This window comes from Lethenteron reissneri, chromosome 36 (assembly GCF_015708825.2).
Source record: "Lethenteron reissneri isolate LAM-NWPU_2019-01 chromosome 36, ASM1570882v1, whole genome shotgun sequence".
NCBI classification, from domain to species: domain Eukaryota; kingdom Metazoa; phylum Chordata; class Hyperoartia; order Petromyzontiformes; family Petromyzontidae; genus Lethenteron; species Lethenteron reissneri.
Window position 1 is genome coordinate 2,961,079 of NC_083814.1, and position 23,197 is coordinate 2,984,275.

The window sequence follows — 23,197 nt, forward strand, 5'->3', positions numbered from 1 at the left end:
GTTTGTAAGATGGTGGGAGTTGTTTTCCAGTGATGTCACGCAGCTAAAGACGTATTTAATAACGAGTCTCATTCCACAAACCCTCGCGTGAACTTAATTACATAGCGAGTTTAAACAAACGAGTCAAAAAATTTCACTTTGTATGCAAAATGTGCATCGTGCAGTATTTCATCTTTCACTGGCAGGCTTGCATCCAGTGGTGGAAGATTTCACATTGCCCATCCCCAGTGGGGAACGGGCATCCGAGTCGGAACTTGTGATGTTCTGACGGGAGTCTTGGTGCCAACTTTATTGGGGCGGTGTTTTTGTGCAATTGACAATGAAGAACAGAAAGCACGGCGTTTTGTCAGTGGAGATGGACAGCGTTGCGGGGCTTGTGATGTTCTGATGGACTTTATTGGGGCAGTGTTATTGTGCAATTCACAATGAAGAACAGAGCACGGCGTTTTGTCAAATTTTATTAACAGACTACATTACAAATACATCCAAAAGAAAACCATTCTTTTTGTTGTTGGTTGTTGTTGTTTCACACAGGAGTTGGGCCTGAATTTTTTTTCAACGACAGTACTTAAAAACATCTTTGGCCCGTGTTTCCAATAACACGACCCAACGCAAGTTTAGCCTACGTGATTCTTTACATAAAGAAAAGAAATAAAATAAAAAATTAAAGGAATGATACAAGTTTAGTTTTTTCCTTTCCTTAACCCCCCCCCCCCCCCAAAAAAAGCAAGGGACGGACAAAAAAAATTTAAGAGGGGCATGGCACCGCTCCCCCACCCCCTCTGCAGGGGCTACCGGGTAAATTGGGGCTGCATCGCGGATCCACTCTCACCGCTTCCTAACAAAATCCATCTCCCCCCCACCCCGTTTCCCCCCCCCCCCTTCTCCTCTGGCTGCACCTCCCAACGTCCCTTTTTTGTGCACATCGAGAGCCCTCGGTTGTGGTATAAAATAAATAGGTATACAAAAAAACCCTTTTTGTTATTTGCATTTGTGTCGTTTTTATTTCATTGAAAACGTTTCTAAAATCAGGAGGGGGGGGTGATGGTGGAAGGTGTACTTTATTTTTTAAAACAAAAAGGCTGCAGCAACTCCAGTGTGGGCTGGTTATTGTTATTTTTAAAAATATAGACTATGCCAATAAAAAAAACCAACAAAGAGAAATGCACCCACTACTCGGTAGCCCTAGCAGTGGCGGGGGCAGGGGAACAGGTTTTGGACGGCGCAAAAAAGGGAACCAAATCCCCCCCCACTCCTCTCCTTTTCCCCCTCCCAATTTAGTTTTATTTCCCAGTATTCCCCCCTTAGGACTCCACCGAATCACCGTTGTCTTCAGTTTTCTGTTTCTTTTTGTCCGCCTCGTCCTGAAACACGACAAGGGGTAGGGGGGGTAGAGAAGAGACAATTCTTAGTCCAAGAGTCGACAGCGCACCTAACACGCGACGACGGTTCAGACAAGCCAACCGCACTGCCGCCGACTGCGATTGACTCGGCATTAGCCCTCGGCGGAGCTGCCGTACATTGTTGCGTCTGCGTCAATTGCCAGCGGAGTTGCAACAGGGGGCAGCCTTCCCACGATTTAAATAGCGACCAACAGACATATGTGCACGCACACAGCCTCAACACTCCAACCACGTTGCCGAAGCCACCCCACCACAACCCCATGGCAGAGCCACAGTGCTTCCAACGCAGCCGTCAGTACCTCATCCTCCTCCGCTGGACGTTTACTTGAGGGCGCTTCATCGTCGTCTTCCTCGTCATCATCGTCGTCGTCTACTTCATCAGCGTCCCCTGTGAAGGGGAGGAGAGTCATGTTGAGTGCGGGGAGGTGGTGGATAATTGCCGTGCTGGAGCAATTGGTTGGGTTGTGGTGTCTGGGTTTCAGCCACACGTGATTAGACCGGGTTCTCAAGCATAGCAGAGAAAGTTAACCATCTCAGCCAAGTCACCCATGACTGCACAAGAATCCCCGTTTTATATTAGGCATGTCAATTCCCAGTATTGCAAGATGAGAAAAAGATAGGTTTTTATTGCTATATGAAAAGCCCATTCCAGGCCCAAAAGAAGGCGAGGTTGAGGCGTATTAAAGAAACATCAACAGTATTCGGGTGACAGTTTCAAGACAGCAATCTACAGGTGATGGCGAGCGACCATGACAATCTCAAATGGATGTTCTCAACAAGGTTTTTTTTGCCAACAGCACAACACGAATACAAGCGGGAAAGAGATTTGTAATTGCACCACTTACCCTCTTCGTCAGCCTCCTCCTCCTCGTCCACATCCTCTGGATTTTCTTCAGAGTCTCCCTCTCCATTCTCGTCCTGCACACGAGAAGGTGGAATGGAGGTTAGAGAGAGGTCATGTGTTGAGGGCACCCTGGCACGGGGTGCACGAGTGGTCAGGGAAATGCGAGGCTGCGCGAGAGAGATACCAGCGCGGGGCTGGTCCCAGGAGTTACCTCGGCGCCATTGGAGGGGGCATCTTGGCTGTCCTCCTCTTCGGCAACCACCTCCTCCTTCTTGTTCTTGAGGTCCTTGAGGTCCTGCGGCGAGGACAATCGCAACGGCCGTGTTAAGGGTGGGTCTCGGCATGCCGAGAGCAGCGCGGATTCATTTACGATTCGGACACTTCCTATGCAGGTGCAAATCATAGAAATCAATGGCAAAAACTAGATTAACTTTTGTCACGAAACTGTTGATCTCTTGGTAAACACACTGCCTACTCTCCCGCAAGCTTGCGTTTATATCCAACGCCCAGGCACAAAATCCCTTCCCCCTCCCCCCCCGTACAACTCGTCAGAAATTCATAAAAACCCGCGCAATTGACGCACCTGTTTAAATTAACCTCACGTCTGGGCAAAGGGAGGGGGGTAAAAACTTTTTTTTTTAAACAAAGCCTTTATTTTTTTTCATCATTGGCGCTGACAAAACGCTCGCGGGCTCCTCTCGAAAGGATCGCTACTCCGAACAATAAACATCATTGTTCGAGGGCGATGAGGAGGGGGGGGGGGCTGCTTGCCGCTGCCATTGCAGCCGGCGGGCGGGCGGCCGCTCGGGGCAGCATCGGGTTTCGTCGACACAAAGGCGACATCTGCCGCCGGGGTCCAATCTGCCGCCGCTGTTGCTGCTGCGGCGGTGGGACAATGGCACGGGCCGCCCCCCCCCCATTGAGGGTTGGGTTGCCCGGGTGCACGTCTGCCCCCCCCCACCATTATCGAGAGCAGCGTTGGGGTTGACGTGGGGGGAGGTGGGGAGGGAGGCCGCAGATGGTCGCGCCCCGAGCCTCCGCCACAGCGAGGCGGCGGCTTGGTGGTGGTGGTGGGGTGATGAGCGCGCACCGTCGGCCAATCGGCTCCGTCCCACGCGTCTCTGCAGCCCGCCCACACTAAACCGAAGCGACCACCTCGACTCTTCCCCCCCCACCACCACCAACCTCCTCCTCCCCAACCCAGCCAGCCACCACGGCCAATAGCGCAGCGCACACACACAAGGGGGGGGGGGGGGGGGGAAGATTCTTTTTTTGCTCCTTTCTCACAGGGCTGGAGACGCGAGCCCTTTAAAGGACCGGGCGTGGTGTGCGCTTTTACTGAGCGAACTAGCGAGGGAGCAAGCGCTGCTTGTGTTAAGAAAAACTAAAGCCGCGTTTTTTGGACGGGGGTTGGTGGCTCACGCAGCAGAGGAGGAGATGCGACCGCGTGTTTTTTTTTGGATCATAACAGCCGGGGTTGGTGGTGGTGGCCGATCTGCCCGAGCCATTATTTGAGTTGCCCATATAATGGAGTCGGTGGTGGTTTCCTTACACACTTAAAGCGTTCACATAAAAGTCATCTGCCAAACATGCCAATGTAGGAAACTACTCTTTAAAAAAAAAAGCGAGGCTTCTCCCCTGGAACTGTCGTGCATTTACAATAAAGGTGAAAATTTAGTTGTACCCCAAGCAGATTTTTTTTTACATTTAAAATGTGTTTCTATTAAGTGCCACAAAAGCTAATGAGCAAATTGGTCCCATTTGCAATAATTATTTTGTCCCAGGGTCTCCCAACATTTGGCGATTCTTAGGTGAGATGAGACCGCCCCCTCCTGCACCCCGACTCGGGCCAACAGACAACCCCAAGGCTGCGTGACATTAAATACTTTTAAGCGAGCGTGTGTTTTTCCCTCTCTCTCGTTCACTTTACTTTAAATAGCGAGCGAGCGAGGTAGGTGGGTGGGTAGTGGAGGCCACGGGGGTTTGTCCATTGGAAGGAGTTTTTTTTTTGCGAAACCGCCCACTGCGCCCCTGGGCTGTGCGCTACGACCCCAGCACCAACACCCCCCCCCTCCCCCCCTAAGCAATTGGCGGGAAAAAAAAACCCATTAACAATTTAAAAACCTTTACAATTAAAATGTATTTAAAAACCCCGCGAGGATAAAACTGATAATTCGACAGATTATACACCATCCCATTAAATACGCTATTATCCATTTATCCGCGATAACCGTGGATAAGGAGGGACTTTGTCCGAATATCTGCAAATGTTCACTACAATCGCAAGCGATGTATATTTTTTCAATCCGCAAATCCTATTATCTGCGAAAATCGCGGGGGGGGGGGGGGGTTATCCACATTCCTATTATCAGCTCGGTGGCAACACAAATTAAACGTGCGCGAATTCGGTGGTCCGCCGCCGAGTCGCGGATAAAGAAGTTCCACGCAAATCTCCCACTACCCCAGCGGGGGGCCACGTGAACACCGCTTAAACACACAGCTCGCGCGCGATGCTCCACACACACACCACTTGTTCTACCTAAAAAAGGGGGGTAAACCCAACAAAAACCGATTGGGCGGGGGGGCACGTGTATTCTATGCCAACAACAAAAGTTGAATTGCAAGCGCGCCCAATAAGAGGATGCCTGCCGATGGCGTTGGGGGCGGCAAAACGACACCGCAGCTGCAGAAGCCCTGCAGCTGCGGCTCCCCCCGCCGGCACGCGGCTTGCAGAGCGCACCCACTGCTGCCGCCTTGCAGCAATGTCAACCCCGCGGGGTTGACGGCGCACGGCAGCGAGCGAGCGGCCGGCCAGAACACACGGCGGGCGGGCGGGGGCGAATGTCCACCCGACGTTTGAGACGCACAGGGCGGTCAAATAAAAAGGGGGGCCCCCCCTCACCCCTCGTCCCCACGCTACTCACGATGAGAGTGGTGGGGGCGACACAGACGTGCGATGTTGGTTGTGTTACAAGTCAATAAAGGGGCGTTCACACTTTGCTCGGTTGCGTGAATACAGCCGTCGTGGTCGAATAAAGGGCACGGACGCTCGTGGCGAGGTTAAATATGGGACCCCCCCCCCCCCCGCCATGCGCGCCGGTGTACACGTCCAGTGGCCAACTAATGCGGCTCGCTATGACCCCTGGCGCGCCTCCACACCACGCGGCGTTAGTGGCGCGCGCGTGCGGAGAGAGAGTTTGTGCAATGAGGCCGGTTTCGCTCCACAAACGCACGGGCAGATGGGATTTTTAGAGGGGGGTTCTTCCAAGGGAAGGTTTTGGGGGGGGGTAGTCAATGTTACACGGGGTGGTCTCCCTGGGTGGTGGATACATGAAGTTTAACAAGAGGCGGGGAGCCCCACGAGGAACCAGACGCCACTAATGGGACCCAGCCTCGGGGGGGGGGGGGGGTCCGCGCGCACAGAAGGGGAGAGACGACCACCGGCCGCGTGTCTGGGGCCGACAGACCTGCGCTACGAGATTCAGCACCGCCGCCAGGAACCAGCCCACGGCACCACCACCAGTAACCAGCCCACGGCACCACCACCAGTAACCAGCCCACGGCACCACCACCAGTAACCAGCCCACGGCACCACCACCAGTAACCAGCCCACGGCACCACCACCAGTAACCAGCCCACGGCACCACCACCAGTAACCAGCCCACGGCACCACCACCAGTAACCAGCCCACGGCACCACCACCAGTAACCAGCCCACGGCACCGCCGCCAGGAACCAGCCCACGGCACCACCACCACCACTGTGGTAGAGCTGCTACTCGCGACTGCTTCTCGACTGACTCGCGCGGCACCGACACGCACACAACAAGAAGCGCCACGGGAACAAGAGACATTCTGTACCAGACGCGCCGTCAGGCACGACCACCACCACACTCACTCACTCGATGTGCACTCGCACAGGAACCCCCCCTGCGCACGGCTAACTCGCGCACGCGGTGTCGGCACGGGCCGCCTGCTCCAACACTTCTTCGCCTCCACGGAATCGACTGAACGTGACCCCCCCCCCCCCGAGTCGAACTCGGCCACGCCAGCGCAGTGGTCGGGGTTGGTGACTGAGCGCACTGTCGTCAATGCAAGTCTATGGGAGTACGAGACTGCCACACAGCCCCACGTGGTGTGGGTGTGTTGTGTTATACAGCCAACAGCAAATGTCTATCCCCGTGAGCCGTACACGCTGCGGTTGGGAGAATGAGTTCTGTTTGCGAGCACCTATTTAGGACCGGCACGGCGCAATGAGCTGGGTGGTTGTGGCCAGAAACCACACCCGGCCGCCTTTGTCTCTCTCCGATGTATGCCACAGCATATACACGTGCTCTGTATATAGCATACGCGGTGTGTTGGCGAGCGCCTATTTATGTACAGACGCGCGCACAATGCAAACCCGTGCCTAGTAACAATCACACGCGATGCAATGTGTGCGACGTCGTCTAGTGCCACAACAAAAGAAAGGCCGCTTAAAGTAGAGACAATTTATGATCATCATTATCACTTCTCTCTCCGCCCCCATCTCTAACTCAAACGAATGGGGGGGGGGGAGGAGGTTTAAACGTGGGGGGTTTGAGTACTCTACTAAAGCGTGCACCATGCGTGTATGTGTGTGATGTAGTGGTGGTGTGTGTGGTGGTGTGTGTGGTGTAGTGGTGGTGTGTGTGTGTGGTGGTGTGTGTGTGGTGTAGTGGTGGTGTGTGTGTGGTGGTGTGTGTGTGGTGTAGTGGTGGTGTGTGTGTGTGGTGTGCTCCCCCGTGCACCACGAACCCAGCGCACATGCCTCTCCCACGGCAGCAGCAGCGCCACATCGAGCGCGAAGGGGGAAAAACCCCCATCGCTAACTGGGGGGGGGGGGTGGCGATTTTCGCGTTGGGTTTACGCGGGAAAGCGAATTTAAAGTTACACGTGGGGGGGGGGGGCGTCGTGGTGGGGAGGGGGGCCCCTCCACTGTGGAGTGGGCGAGACGTCCCTGTTGGAAGCTGCGTGTGGGTTGGTGGCCTCCGCCGTAGTAAATGCACGCGGACCACACATTGAGAAGCCAAGGACGAACACAACATTGCAAGTAACGCGCACCACCACCACCACCCACGTTAACATTCACTCGCCACTTACTCACTGCGTCAACAAGCACACCGCGTTGATTACACCGTGTAGAATTAAAACACCACCACCACCACACACGACACGGCTGCCACTACGACCGCTGCAAGGCTGCCGCCGGTGCCGCTGCACCTGCGCGCCCAGAGCGCCGCTGTCGCCCACCACGCAGCGCTGCTTCGTCTTCTTCTACCCGTAGTAGCAAGCGAGCGGCAGCCGTCACACAGAGACCCCCCCCCCCCCACACGAGCACTCCCCAAACGCGGACTTCCCCGCAGAAACTCCACCAAGCCACTGGGACCCGACCACAAACGATGACCTCTACACAATGCGAACGAGGCTGAAAACACGTTAATTCAAACTTGTGTTTAATTAACCTGAACAAGTGTGCACACTATATAGGTAGCACGCGTGCCATGCGTACTTGCATGCGGTATAGTGCCTGTAGTAGTAGCTAGCGGCTGTCGTGTACGCAGTGTGGTATGAATATGCCAAGTGCCCTCTCGTGCAGCATGGAGTGGAGACGCGGGGCATGTTGGGGAGTGGTGGCGCAGTGGTTAGCGCGCTGCGCTACGAATCGGCGGCAACACGAGGTTTGATTCGCGCTCGCAGCCAATATTGGTGGCGAATATCTTGAGCCGGTTCCGGACCTCCCACGAGGTCGACTCAGCCTTAAATTTGTAACCTGGTGCGGTGTTATAAACATCGGCATGGGGGGGGAGAGACAAAGGCGGCCGGGCGCGGTGCTGACCACCCACCTCCCCCGTGTGCCGTGCCGACCTTAATAGGTGATCGCTAACAGGACTTGCCCCCCAACAGTCTGAAGACTATACGGGTGATCTTTGTCTTCGGAGACCGGACCACGTGGAGTGGCGCGCAAAACGTTCTCGCATTTTAAAGCAAACCCATTGAAACCACACAAACCCCATTACGCAGAAATAACCCACCAACTATCCGCATCCACCCCCATAACAAACACTTACAAAACCCTCAAACCTACGGATAAAAGTCCACAAGCGGGTGGTAGCGAGGTCCAAAACGAGCGCACTTTATTAGCGCGCGTTGGTGGTAGGTGGCGGTGAAAGATGTTCACAAAAGCCCCCTCCTAAAGAAGCAGGACCACGAATGTTTGAATCCACAGCAGCGGCAAGTGGGGAAAAGTCCACCAATCGCCTCGCTCCCAAACTCTTCCACTTTTCGTCGTTCACAAAACTATTGTGGAGCCTCTCCTCCTCCTCCTCCTCCTCCGGACGCTTCGCTTGCACGTCGCAGGGTTCAATTTACGAGTGGCATTTACTCCACCACCCACCCACCCACCCGCGCAGGTGTAGCGCGTGTTGCAAAGCCGACAGATAGCCACATCGTTACAAATACACACACACACACAGCACACACACGCCACCACGAGAGAAAAGCGGCCTCGCATACTTAAGTAAATATAACAAATACCTTCGTTGCCGTCTCAGTCGTGGTGTCAACCGCGGTATCAGCCATGGCTCCTCTTCGTTGCGTGCAGCCAATTAGCTTAATTGGTTATCGCCGAAGCTTGCTGTTTGCTTATAGCAAGTTGCTGCCGATTGAAGCTTTCTTGCGCTGGCGGCTGGTGGCGGCTGCTGCTCTCGCGTCTTGTTCTTCTTCGCCGGGTTGTCGCTACGGGATTGCTTTGAGCCGCTTTGCGCTGAGCGAGTTAGTGAGACTACAGCGAGAGCGCCCAGAGCCCGGCTCCTCACGTGCCGACAGCGAAACGGCGCTGTCACTTAAAGAGCCCGGGCCGATCGCGCAGCCACCTTTTATACGTCACGTGTCGTCAGCGAGGCTCGCGCCCATTGGCTGCGGCCAGGGGTGTGGGCGTTGCCGCGCCCCCATTGGGAGGCGCCGCGCCCCCACCGCGCTATGCAAATGAGGCGGCGGCAAAACGGACCAATCATTTCTCATTTAGCCAAAAAAATATTCCATCGAAGTTAAAAATGGAATTGGCGCGGCGACCGGAGAATCCCGCGTAAAAGCGACGGCAATGATAAAGGCCGACAAAGCGCTTACAAAAAACACACCACACGCGCGATGCCGATACAGCAACGGGAACAAAAAAAACACGCGGGGGTTTCTCGACTTCCGGTGGCGGCGCGACGGCCCGTGTGCAAACCGGAAATGGCAAGGCGCGTTTCTTGGGTTTCGAGGGCGAGCCGCCGTCACCGCCGCGGCCCCCACCCCTCGACCCCGCCCCCCACCCGTTGTTTCCTTTAACCCGCGCCGCCACGTTCAGCGCGGCAAGGTTCGAGCGGTCCCCCGCCAGTGTTCGCCTTCCCCCCCGGCCCGTGTGCAGCGTGGCGGGCGAGCGAGCGAGGCGAGAGTGGCGAGCGTGGTGCGCGTGCCTGCCGCGTGCGCGCCCCGCCATGTCGGGCGCGGCGGCTCCCAGCGCCGATGACGCCGATTCTAGAAGGCTCAAGATCCCGGATGCAGCAGGTCACGTGATGTCACGGTGGTGGGGGTGGGGGTAGTTGTGGGTGGGGGTAGTCGGGGTGTGGGGGGGTTAGGGGGCGGGGTCTAAAGGGGCCGTGCATCAGTGGCGAGTCACAGTCTCAGTGGTGCATGGTGGTGGTGGTGGTGATGATGGTGATGAGTTTGAACCCAGGTCGCATCGTAAATAAGCATGCATCGTCATGGTGGCAATCAGAATATTTATGCTGGAGGAATGCGATAGTTTATTTTTCCCCACAGATATCCAGTAAAAAAAATATACTTAATAAATATTCTTATTTACCCATAAACGTTACACTTTATACTCTTAAGTGGAATTTAAAAAAATATGTTTTTGTGTCAGATGAAGGCTATAATTCTGTATTTCGAGCCGTGGCACTCTCAAGGGGACCTGTTTACGTTGGGATTAAACAAAATGTCATCCTTGGGTGTGGGTGGCCGCAAAGCTGAGTGTATTCTGACGCTTGGAGTGGTCAAGGAATTTTGAGTGGTGATTTTTAATCCAACATTAATCTTAAAGTTACATTGCATGAGTCCCGATCACGGGCAACGCTTACACATCACTGACGTGACGACCACCCTTCAAACATTTTACAAAACGTGCCGTGTTTACGATAATTATTCAGACTGCCCGAGAGAGCCAAACTGTGTGCATGGGCTTGGCAACTTGGGTAATGATTTGGCGGGACCTCAGGTAGGTCAGCTACGTCGGGTCTGGATAGATGTTAACTACCTCGCCTGGTATACAGGAGGTCGTGGCTTCGAGCCTCACCTCTATATTTGGAGTCTGCATGTCTCTCTTCCCGCGGTCGTGTTAATTTTTCTCCGGGTCCTCCGGTTTTCCCCTCCACATTTAGATTCGACATGCACATGCATTTAGAGTATTTGTCTGCTATAAATTTCAACGTGATGATAAGCCACTTGTTGAGCTATTATTTGTGGCGAGGTAGCTTTTGATAAAGGGCTACATAGCTTAGTAGGCCTTACCTGGTAAAAATAGAATATTTTTTAGTTTAAAAAGAGGTTATGGAGATTGTATGCCAGACAGAAAGCTGCCACAGAGGGAGTAGTATAGCAAAGTGGGTTCTGAATATGCCAGGCATGATTCTATTAAAAGTGTTTAAGACTCTGTCGTGTATCTTGCACGAAGTCAACAGAGGACTAATTGGAAAAAAAATCAGTGTACCTTTACTCATTCAATCTGTGATCTGAGAGATACAATTACTACACATTCAGTGCTTTTGAACTGGTGGTCTGGATAAGCCCGAGAGTTTTGTACACGCAATGCACATATTTGGGTTGTAAAACCTATAAAAAAAATATTCGATATTCGGAAGCCACTGGAGCAATGCACCTTTAAATCCGGATTGAAAAAATATTTTTAGAAATGCTTTTTGTGTTTAGTTTGTTGTCCTTCCCCCCGCACCTCCGATTAGCACGGTTGGCTACGTACGGTGCGAAAGAAGTTCAACATGCGTACATTCGATTCCTAAACAATCCTCCCAACACGTGGGAGTGAAACGTCAGACGTCGTTGTTGAACGGCAAGCGGAGCAATCAAAAACATATCAGGAGAGCTGTACGGCACAAGCGAAACAAGAAAAAAAACCCGGACGGAGTCGATGCTACGCGTGATTGTAAATTCACGGGCGTTTGTGGGTTTCAGATGGCGAGGCTGTGCCCGTGACGGTCCTCGTGATCGGAGGAGGAAGCCGGGGGCGCGGATACGGTTTCTTCGCCTTGGACTTTCCAAAGCGCATGAAGGTAAACGTGGAGTTATTTCTGCCAGAAAAGTGTCACACAAAAGGGAATTGCCCGTCAAGTTCCAGTGGTCACCCATCAAGTTCTGTATCTTCCTGCCCACGTGTATTAATCATTGCTACACTTGTTTACGCAAGAAAGTCCCAATGCGTCTTCAAGATTCTTTCAAGAGGGTCCTGCCAAGCATTCTCATTAGGAGGGCGATGTTTTATAGCCCTGTTGAATAACTTGCAGGGAATTTTTCAGCATTGGAGATGTTACAATAATGGTTACTTTGTATGTTTTACTGGTAGGAACCTCCTGGTTACACCAGCCCACAGGCGATTATTGTGTCCGTCGTGCAGGGAGGGGCTGGGTGGGGAGGGGGGGGCTGGGTGGGGATTGTGGGGCTGGGTGGGGAGGGGAGGGTGCCGAGGGGAGCGTGGGGAGGGGCTGGGTGGGGGGGTGGGAGGGGTGGGGCTGGGTGGGGAGGGGCTGGTCACCCCGTGGTGCCCTTATAAAACTCAACGTTTAACCTACTCACACCGGCTTGTGCCCGCCCTCACAGTCGGGCATATTTGCAGAATACACCACGCCGCCGTTGACCCTGGCCATTGACCGAGCAACCCAACGTTCCTACCAGCTCCCTCTGCAGGAATGTGTTTTTTGCTATAGGAAAGAAAAACAGAACCCGGAAAAAAAACACATGCAGTACAGGGGGGGAGAACATACACACTCCTACGCAGAAATGCGCCCCAGTCAGGAATCAAACCCAGGTTCTTGTTGCTGTGTTACCACTGCGCCGCGCCATCACTCCTGTATTTGACTCCAGCCTTTTGACGAAATCCACCAGTATACACCTCGTTTTGTCTGATCTGTGAAGCTAAGGAGAGTTCAGCCTGGATAATGCATGGATGGGCGACCATCTCAATGGAACAGGTGTTATCGGCTCCTGTGAGACTCCGTGGTCAGCAAAGGCAAAATACATTGTTGTTCTGTAGTTCTAAGCTTCACCGTCTATGTTCCCCGCCTTCACCAACCTACACCAACTACATACTTCATTCTTTACTTGAACGATTACGTTTCTATGTAGCAATGGGATCAATCCGAATCCAGGCTCGATCCAGTGTCGGCACTCGTTCACGATTGGACGAATCTTAATTTATTTGCCGAATAAGGAGCCAAATTTCCTAGTCAGAGCGCACCGGTGACGCGAGAACTCTCGCACGCATCACACAGGCTCATAATAGCGATGTGTCAGTGATGATGCATTATAAACGCTGTGCAATATCGTGAATGCAACGTGGATCGGAGTTAGAGTGAGCGACATCTTCTTAACCCTTTCCCGCTCCAAGACGTCTGCAAGTTGCAGGGTGGTGGGTCCCGTTCACCGCTGAATCTTGGAACGTGCAAGCGGTTCAGCGTTAATTTTATTTAGAGAGCCGTAGTGGCACCGTTGTTTTTAAAGACATCGTACTCATGTCAGAGAACTGTAGCGACACAACCACACTCTACAATAGCTGGCGCCAAACTGCCACGCGCCCTCCCGCATGGCCTTGTGGGAGCCTCGGTACCAATAAAGATTTTAGTTATTTTTTTTTATTCTGACATACACTTATGTCAACAGAATGGGAAAGGGTTAAATGTTAAAATAATTAGTGAGTTTGGATGGGACATGTTGCCAATAGGTTTGATGGCAGATGTTCGGGCTATAGAGAGAGTGGCAGCCAAAGAGGACGTCCACCGTGGATATGGAGTGAAGAGATCAGCTCCTGTGGACGAGCTAACTGGATTGCTGCATCACGAGGCTGGGAGAGGTGTCGGTGGCTTGGGGAGTAATTCATCCAGAAGTCGATAGATCATGGTTGATTATGATGAGAGCTCGAGTTACTGCCGTGTCAAAGTTAACAGTTATCATGGCTTGCCATGGCGACAGAGTTAATCGCAGTTACCACCGTGATTGTTAACAGTTACCATGCAGAGTTAAAATCAGTTACCTACGGTGCAATTCTTGTTCGTGCAATATTTTTTAATTCCAGCGTTCTGGCCCTTGAGCACAAGTGGAAAATTGATTCATAATTACTTTTGTGTTAGATCGTATCCGTATAATGCATACGGTGTCAACCCATACGGTTACTCCATATTCTTGTCCAGGGAAATTGAGTTTTGAGGTCCACATGGCATACAGCCGTTTCAATACGGGCAAACCTATTTTTTTGTCTATTTGTGTTTCTTCCTTGTGATGAGACTTTGTGGGATGAACTTTGATATTTATAGGGGCACGGGGTGACCACTAAAATCTGAATTGGTCTGTAATAAGGTAGGCACTGATGAGGGGTTGACAGGTATGATAATGCCAATTTCCAGCTGTACCCTCCACCACCCGACAGATCCCAATCAAATCAGGTTGTCAACGTGGGTACATATACCAACCGATTTCATTTTTCAGCAAGCCGAAATGTTGAAAACCAAGCTAAAATTTGACAATTTTATTCCGAAGACGTTCTAATGGAGGTTATATATCCAGCTCCATCAGATGATAGCAGCAGCTTTGCTCTTGTGTGGAGCTGCCCTAAGACGTCACCAGCACAATCGTGCACGTGATCCAGAATAGTAATTAGAGTTGATTGGTTGTGATTGGCAGGTTACATTATTTTAATAAGGTGCATCTGTTTAGCGGTGTGGGTGAAAGTCTGCTTTCCTTAATTATACAGAATTGAGGTGTACTATTTTGTGTTGTATGTATGTTCAACTTATTTCGCACCGACGTAGTCCACTGTGGTAATCGGAGTTGCGCGTTCATAATGAAGCTGGGTTTGTAATGTTATTGTTATTCTAGTAAAGTGTTAATTGCTAAATAGGGTTAGTTCATTATCTTCATGGGGATTAGAATAATAATGAATGAGTGATACGGGTTGATTGAAGAGAGTGTGTTACATTATAATAAATGCTCAATTGATTAAGTCTGGCTAGAGTTATTTGCTGTCATTATGAATTAAGTTCGGCGTTATTCTGGTCGGAACCCACTGGTTCCACCAGCCCACAGGGGGTTATTGTGTCCGTCCGTCGTGCAGGGAGGGGCTGGGTGGGGAGGGAGGAGCTGGGTGGGGAGGGAGGGGCTGGGTGGGGAGGGGCTGGGTGGGAAGGGTGGGGCTCGGTGGAGAGGGGAGGGTGGGGAGGGGCTGGGTGGGGGGTGGGAGGGGTGGGGCTGGGTGGAGAGGGGCTGGTCACCCCGTGGTGCCCTTATAAAACTCAACGTTTAACCTACTCACGCCAGCTTGTGCCCGCCCTCACAGTCGGGCATATTTGTGGAATACACCACGCCGCCGTTGACCCTGGCCATTGACCGAGCAACCCAACGTTCCTACCAGCTCTCTCTTCGCAGGAATGTGTTTTAATGTTAATGGCCTTCAGAATCAGACTCTTTATTTATCCTGGAGAAATCCGCTGAGCTATGAAGCTCTTTTTCATAGCTGTCCAGTCGGGGCGGGTCAGAAAGTTACATTCAGGTCCTTGATGGTACATCCAGTGCAAATCGAAGAGTAGAATGATAAAGCTAGTTTAATCTGTTTCATTGGTAACTGATATTCAAGCGGCGTCGGAGTAGTCAAAGAGTGGTAGAATGATGGCTTCAACAGTTTGCAGGCGCAATAGAATGGGAAAACAACGTTTATTTCCGTGCAAAAACGCTGCTTTTTATTTGAATTCGCTCTGCGTGGGTTGCCCTGATCCCAACTTGATCATCATATTCTTTAGAGCCCAGTGGCAGATTATATCTGAGCCAATCCAAGGCCAACCCTAAGCTGAGACAAATGATTGCAATGGAAAATAGTTTTTTTGTGCCTTTCATGTCAAGCAAATAAAGATTTGGGATTGGTCAGATTTCAGTTTTGGATTCGGGAATGTAAACTGGAATTGATTCGGCTCTGAAGGAGTTGTCCAATAAGTAGTCTGTTCTATTGCGCCGCGTGTTTTCAAAACGCGAATTGGATATAACGCGATGATGAATGTATTAGGGAACGTATTTTTTTATGACGCGGATGTGAATTGGATATAACGCGAGTGGCCGAACGGAGCTACGTTGCGCAAGTAGGAATAAGCGGTTGTACGGCTGCCTCGGTGTAGCATCACACAAGGAATTGGGATGCTGCTGGATGCTTCTAGATGCTACCCACGGTCTTTGTTCAGCCTGCAAACGCATCTCACGTGTTATCGCGGATTGTGCTTTATATTATACTAGCTTTACTACCCGGCTTCGCCCGGGACTTGGATTCACCATGCCCGGCCGCCTTTGTCTCCCCAGTGGCGATGTTCACACACCACACCAGTTACTCGTTTGAGGCTGAGTCGACCTAGGGGAGGCCCAGGACCGGTTCAAATAATCGTCACCGGTGGTGGCCGTGAGCGGGAATCGAACTCGGGTCGCTGGGTTCGTAGCGCAGCGCGCTAACCACTACACTACCACTCCCCCCACATACACACGCGCGCGCGTCCATAGGTACACATACACGCACTTGCTGCAGACAAACACAACTTTCAGGGTACGTACGGCAGTAAACGACATTAATAATAAAGAGCCATTTGGATATTTATAACATCATTCGCAGGCCATACAAAATTATCAACTTGAAAATTAGCCTGTTATATTTGGTCAAACATTTAATTAACTCACCCTTAATGCGATGGCTGGAACTGCTTCTCTTTGGTGAGGCGTGTGATGTTAGCTGGTATTGATGATGTTGCTGCTACTCGCAACTGCTTTTCCAAGGTTTGCTCCTAGATTTATTGAATTTCGAGTCTCACCTGCGGTTGCCTTGGCAGGGCTACACCAAATGATTTTGCGGGCTTTGTGCGGCCCGCGGGCCAGACATTCCCCACCCCTGTTAAATAAAGCAATGCTGCGCGAAGAACGCCTTAGACCTGCAACACATTTGTATGGCACTTTACTCGCGGAGGGTTGGGGGGGGATGCGTGACGTCAGCAGGCAGACTGCGTGACGCTTCCGCGTGCGGGTCACATGACAGAGATGTGACGTCACAGCTCACTTGCGGTATTCTTCAGGAACGCAACTACTCCGTTAGTGGTGAAGATTGTAAAGGTAACGCTATCGATACGCCATAAAATATACATTTTACGATGACATTTTTAGATAAAATACATTTCTACTCATCGGCAATATTTGGCGACTCTAGTCCTGCCTTGGTTGTCTGTCTGTGTTCGTCTGTCTATGCGCATGTGCCCATGTCACGTGCATTTTTCTCCGGGTCCTCTGGTTTTTCCCTCCACATTTCAAAATCGACGTGCGTTCAGAGCATTTGACTGCCATACATTTCCACACGGTGACGATTGGCCACTTGGTTGAGCTATCACTTGTGGTGGCCGGGTCGCTCCATCGGAGGAGTCTCCCGTCTCTCGATGAGCCGGTTGCAGCAGCGTCCCCCACATTGTCGAGCCTCGTGACAGCCTCGTGACAGCCTCGTTCCAACCTCCTCCTTGCGACAGTTGTCACCGAGGGACTCCGACAAATGTTTCCGCGAGCGCGATGACAGTGAACTCGGCTGAGGGAACGTGGCCAATCTCACCTTTAACACCCCCCGGGTAACAAAGCGAAAATAAAAATGACTGGTGCAACCTGCAACCGATTCCCTGTTTATTTAGTTCAATAGCAAACATTAAAATTTTAGTTTCGGTTTATAAAAATTTGCGGTTAACTTCGGCTTAGCGTTAGGGTTTTCGACTTGTTCCGAAGACTTTTAGCGCTGTTTTTTTTTGTTTCCCAAAGTTTTGGGCAAACGATCGAACAATTTGGCCAATTTTATACAGGGTAAGTCCCTAATAATAGCAACACGACGTTAGACTCGAGTTTCATTCACACTGGATAATATCTCGCACAGTTATCATGCCTCCACGTTTCAGACAGACAGACCGACGGACAGAGCTAATGCATTAGCCATTTCAACCGTAGTTGGTGAGCTTTACAAACAGTTGACCTTCAGAGTTGAATCGTGAATCGCTGGGGGGTTAAATCATTGCACGTCTGGATCTGACGATTACAAATTGACTTTTGCTTGGAGATGAGGTTAAGGCTGCGGCTTGGAGAGGTCTATAACTCGGCTTGTGGTAGCACAAATTAATATGCGGTAGCGGTAACTGGGCAGCACCGTGGCTATCGGCTGCTGGATTCCCGGTCTACGGGTCGCGATTTCACATTTCTGATGGAGTCAACATGCGTTTAGATTATTTAGATAATTTTGCTACTGGTTCGGTCATGTTGAGAGACATCAGGAAAATTACGTGGGTCAGAAGGTGCAAATTATGCAAGTGGAAAGAAAGGAATCAAGAGGAAGGCAGAAGAAGAGATGGGTGGGCGATGTGGTGCGATCGGACACGGTGGCCCGAGGAGCGGAGAGAGAGACGGCGCAGGACAGGGCAGCGTGGAGAAGGTTGGCAGGGACAGCGGAGCACCTCCACGTGAGTGGGACAGACGCGTGGAAGAACAAGAGATTATTTTTCTGATATACATTTCCACACGATAAGCCACTTCCTTGAGCTATCAATTGTGGCCAGGTCGCTTCTGAAAAGACGCTAATTGCTCAGTGGGCTTTAGCCGGTAAGATAAAAAAATTGTTCAGTTTTATTTGTATATATTTTTTTAAAAGTGATTTTTTTACCTTTCCTATACTTTGCGGTCCTTTCGTGTTTTCGTGCTGTTTGTAGTTGAAATGTTCAGATCTGCCCCTACTGGACATCTGTGAAGAAGAGCTTTATAGCTCATCGGATTCCTGCAGTAAAAGTAAATATTCTTATTCATCATCTCCCGGCGCCAATACAACGGGTTCCGGTTGGTGGAAAGTCAACTGGGGTTTCTTTATGAATGGACTGAGGTGGCGGGGGGGGGGGCTTCAGACGAAGATGAATACCGCCACACCCATGTGTTGGCATGCACATATATTGGCATTCACCCACTTATTGTAACATTGAGAGCACCCTGCTACTCCACATCCACCAGCTTCATTGTGGATCTCCATCGGAGCGGTGTAATGCTAACTGTAAGTGTAGCGCGCCACGCTTGAGACAACCCAGGCGGGTCTCCACGCTGCTGGCTCAGCACTCTGACACGCAGCCATCACCGGCTCGGTGCCGTTCTCAGAGTGCCACCGATCCGAATCCGCATTCCGCACCAAACATTAAGGGATTTCGCTTTTAGTTTTATTCAAACTTCGACCACTGCGTTCTGGAGTCGGCCGCCGGTTTTCTGCGAACGCTTGTGACACCCGCTCAATTCTCGTGTCCCCTCTCCCGCGGCGTCGCGTACCTGCCTGTCCGTGCACCACAAGACGCACGCACGTTGGTTGATCTCGCGAGCGCGTTTTAAGGCCGGGATTCGCAGAGACAGAGCTTGCAGAATTTGCCCCCCAAAAACTAAGAAATGAAAGTCCGTTATGCCTACTTTCATACTCTACATGCGTTGAACATTTGCCCTGGGGGCTCACAGATTGATGGACTGAGGACTGATAATTTTAATTATATTATGCATATATGCGGATAGCCCAACTCATGTCTGTTTATTTACATGTGTGTTACTCACATGTAATATCAGTGCGCTGTGCCGTTTTGCGTAGCATAATGGGGACGTAAGAACAATTGATTCAAAATCATTATTGTGCTGAAAATACAAATACGGCGATACCCCGGTTTATGTCGGATGCGTTCCTGAAAGGTGCGGCGACGAATATCGAAACGACGTCAATCAGAGTGACGTACAGGGCAGGAGGTGGGGGAGGAGGCAAAGGCTGAGATGCGACGCATACGAGAAAAGACGGACGATGCTGTCAGCGACGTAAGTGTGGGGGGTTGAGGCGACGCTAATCGGGTGGCGGTGTTCATAAAGTGACGATGCATTTGCGAAACCACGTAAAAGGGGGAGACGTTAATCGGGGTATTACCGGTACTGTGTATTTTTATTTTTTGAGGCAACGTGTGGGCCTGATACATCACGTTGTGACGCACGTGTACACATTGTGAACATGAACTAAATCGGTTATGAAAAGCGGTGGTGGATAGAAAGATGGGGAACGAACTCGCTGCCCGAGGTTATTGCCGCATTTAATCGTGTGTATAATACCATTACTTAATAATGTTAACAATATAATATTGAAATGAAGTCCACTGGAGGCAATCTTGTTATTTGTGTTGCCCTCACACGCCCGCACTCGTAGGACGCTTCTTTGTTCAAGGACCTGGAGAGTTCTCGGTTCCTCCTCCCTCCTCCTCCCTCCTCCTCCCTCCTCCTCACCAACGCTGTTCCTTCTTCCTTACCCACCCCTGGCCCGCCCTTCACTTCCTCGCCCCCTTTTCCCACGATTTTCCCTGGTGAGCCCCCTTTGGCCAATCCCGTGCTCCTCCACGGACAGCTGCCCTTTGTAATTTTTTGAAATTTAATTAAGGAGGCATTCAGTGACCGTCACAAAGTTAATTTTGATTCGTGCTCTAAATGTTTGTGGCACAATGAATTTGCAGTGTTAACTACCTCGACCCAGTATACAGGAGGTCGTGGGTTCGATCCCGACCCTGAAGCCTGTATATTTGAAGTTTGCGGTGTTTCTCTCTCCCCATGGTCGCGCGGATTTTTCTCCGGGTCCTCCGGTTTTTCCCTCAAAATGTAGAAACGTGTTTCGGGTATTTGACTGCTATATGTTTCCACGTGATAGGCCACTTCGTTCAGCTATCATTTGTGGTCAGGTCGCTTCTGAAAAAGAGCTATATAGCTCAGTGGGCCTGAGCTGGTAAAATAAAAAAAAATTGTTTAATAGTTTAGTTTATTGATTAATAGCGCGACTGATTAATGGCACTACTAGGGTAATTATCTGGGCGCGGTATTAGGCCTCGGCAAGGTAATTTACCCTTTTTACCGGTAAAAGGGTAAAGAGAAAGGTAAAGGTGTCGACATGCCAAGGGGTAAGGTCAAGGGTCGGGTAAAGGTAGCTCGGAAGAATTACCCGGTAGGGTAAAGGAAGCGCGAAGTATTACCCGGTAAATACGGTACCTTGTTTACCGCTAGAAGCTCCGTGGCGCAGTCCGTGGCTTCCATTTAATAAGTAATATTTAAAAAAAAACTTTTTAAAAACACGCTTTTATTAAATGTACTAGTAATGGCAGAACTCCACGACTCCAGGAAGTGGCCCCGAAGCTTGCCATAACGTGTGGGACCGTGGCCAATTACAGCCAACGTCAGTTGAGCGTAGACAATTAGACCCAAGCCGAAACATAACATAGAAAAAAGATTGTTTAAAAATATATATTTTTTAAGATAGAAAATAGTATTGTCATCAGTATGCCATAAGTATACCAAGTGTGCAGTCGATACCACATTATTAGGAAGTGGGTTAAAATTTAATTACAAGATTTGAGGATACGACAACGACGACAACAACAACGACAACAATGACAACAACAACAACGACAACAAAAAGCGTGTAAAATTGGAATCATCGAAAGTATTCTATATGAATAAAGCGCTCTACCTAGCATTTACCGTTATAAACCTTTTTTCACGTGTAGTAGTACCCCAGTAATTACCCTGTAATCGGGTAATTTGTATGGGGTAAGGGTAAAAGGTAGGGTAAAGGTAGGCTCGTTGCTTTTTTAAATCCTTTATATTAAGTTCGCTTGCTTGCTTGCGTGCTTGCTTGCTTGCTTACGACCGTGCAAATCTTTCGGTCGTTTTTTAACCCACTTCCCGTGATCCAATCGAGCTGAAATTTTCCACACAGACTCGTTGTGCCAGACAATTAATGTTCGTGAAAAAAAATTTCCAAAATGTTACACTTTTTAGGCAAAAAAAAAATATTTTACATATATTCAAATAGAACTCATTCTTGGCTTTGGCTGAACGTCACAGTATAAGAGCCCAGAGCGTAACCCCTCCACAGGCCGCAGCGGAGTAGCGCAGTTGGTAGCGCCCTCGCTTCCCATGCCAAAGGTCGCGGGATCGATCCCCGCGTCCTCCACAGGCGAATATATTTTTAAATCCTTTATATTAAGTTCGCTGCCACGCATATAAAGGATTTATAGTGAAAAACTTTGTTTTTACGGGTTATACTTATTACCTTTTACCTTACCTGCTAAAGGGTAAAAGGTAGGGTAGAGTGATTGTATTGTGGTAAGGTAAAAGGTAGGGTAAAGGTAGGCTCGTTGTTTTTACCTTTTAACTTTTACCTTGCCTTGCCGAGGCCTACGCGGTATATGGAGATTTAGTTTTCTGAACTGAATTTCTGGAATTAGTTCAGTGGTGGGGCACGTGAACCGTTATGTCCTCGTAGGACAAGGCAGCGTGGATGCACGGGCCTCGTGGGCGGCTGCGCGGGGCTTAATGCCCGTGAGCGTTGTCAGACACGGGGGAGAGTCAATGGTCTGTGCCGTGACGCGGAAAGCAACGACCGGCCTCTACCGAAACGGCAGGCTACAGACGTCTTTTTCTCAGATTAACACAATCCATTGATTACATTAAGCCCCCACTCCCACCTCTGGTTTTCGCACCTGATATCCCCCATTGATGATATCATCTATACCCCTCTATTTACAACCAAAACTGGAGGACTTTCTCCACAATTCTGGCCGTTGCCTGATGAGGCTGGTTGTAATCACCAGCGAAACGTCGTACTCCAATTGTGCATGTTGTGGGTTTACTCTCCAACACACCGGTGTGCTGAAATAGTCATCAATTGGCACGTTTTGTTTACATGACGTCTGTGAAAAAAGAGATTCATAGGTTATCGGATTCCTCCAGTTTAAATATATATTCTTATTCTTCTGATTCTTACTAATTGGCTGTGTCGGGTGGTGGCGGGTTTAATGACACATTTATGTTTACGCGATCTAACCCGACTAAAACAATCCTCTATTATTTATGCAGACGTCTGATCAGCCATCATCTCTGCAGTGGATCGTTGAGCGTCCTCCTCTCATGCGCGAGGACTTCCTCCAGACACGTGTTTACTCCCCTATACAATAAACCTGACGAAAAATACACGAGGCAATAATAACAATTCAAGTTATCTGCTTGTCTACCCAGGAGAGCCTCACTGAGTCTCAAGACTGTTTTTTTCAGGAGAGTCCTTCCAAGTTTTTCTCGCAGTAGGGGGTGACGTGCGAGGGAGCAACACTCTATCCCGTACAGATGGAACAGATGGAGATTGTATCACTGTTTGATCTTGTTGGCGTTCATGGTCGAACACTGGTGAGACTAGGCCATAAAGAAGGCTGTCTCTGGTGTAGGACAATCAGTTTCAGTGACAATGCATATATTGTGAGCGCATGTTTGTTTGGATGTTTTGCCACAGTGTGTGGTTGATGCAGACTAATGCCTTCGTGTTTGAACATCGTAACGCCGCCTGTATTATTGCCAGAAAGGGTAAAAACGTATTCCTATTTTTAATCAGACGGAGATTAGTCGACATCCTTTCGGTACCGCCTTCTGGCAAAGCCAGGGTATGGAACCTCGATGGTTCATAACATTTTTGCAATCCACCGACCTTCACCTCGGCATTTCTGGATCACAGGCGTTCGCCCCGGATGATTTTTTTTTGAACGGGACATCACCGTCCAGGCTCGTTCACACTCACGATGG

The 23,197-nt window shown here is 50.3% G+C and overlaps 1 protein-coding gene across 1 annotated transcript; it reads right to left on the reverse strand.

Moving 5' to 3' along the window:
* Positions 1-441: 441 nt before the first annotated feature.
* LOC133351074 (prothymosin alpha-like) lies at positions 442-9,121 on the reverse strand. The gene is made up of 5 exons (XM_061565991.1): positions 8,801-9,121; positions 2,459-2,542; positions 2,249-2,321; positions 1,703-1,791; positions 442-1,364 (listed from the first exon to the last, which is right to left on the reverse strand). The coding sequence occupies exons 1-5, from the start codon at positions 8,843-8,845 to the stop codon at positions 1,305-1,307; spliced, it is 351 nt and encodes a 116-aa protein (XP_061421975.1). The 5' UTR covers positions 8,846-9,121; the 3' UTR covers positions 442-1,304.
* Positions 9,122-23,197: the final 14,076 nt, after the last annotated feature.

Coding starts and splice junctions, on each gene's coding strand:
- LOC133351074 (XM_061565991.1), bottom strand. CDS start 8,845: ATGGCTGATACCGCGGTTGACACCACGACTGAGACGGCAACGAAG. Junction 1,792..2,248: donor GGAGGAGGCTGACGAAGAGG/GTAAGTGGTGCA, acceptor TCCCCTTCACAG/GGGACGCTGATGAAGTAGAC. Junction 1,365..1,702: donor GTCCAGCGGAGGAGGATGAG/GTACTGACGGCT, acceptor GTCGTGTTTCAG/GACGAGGCGGACAAAAAGAA.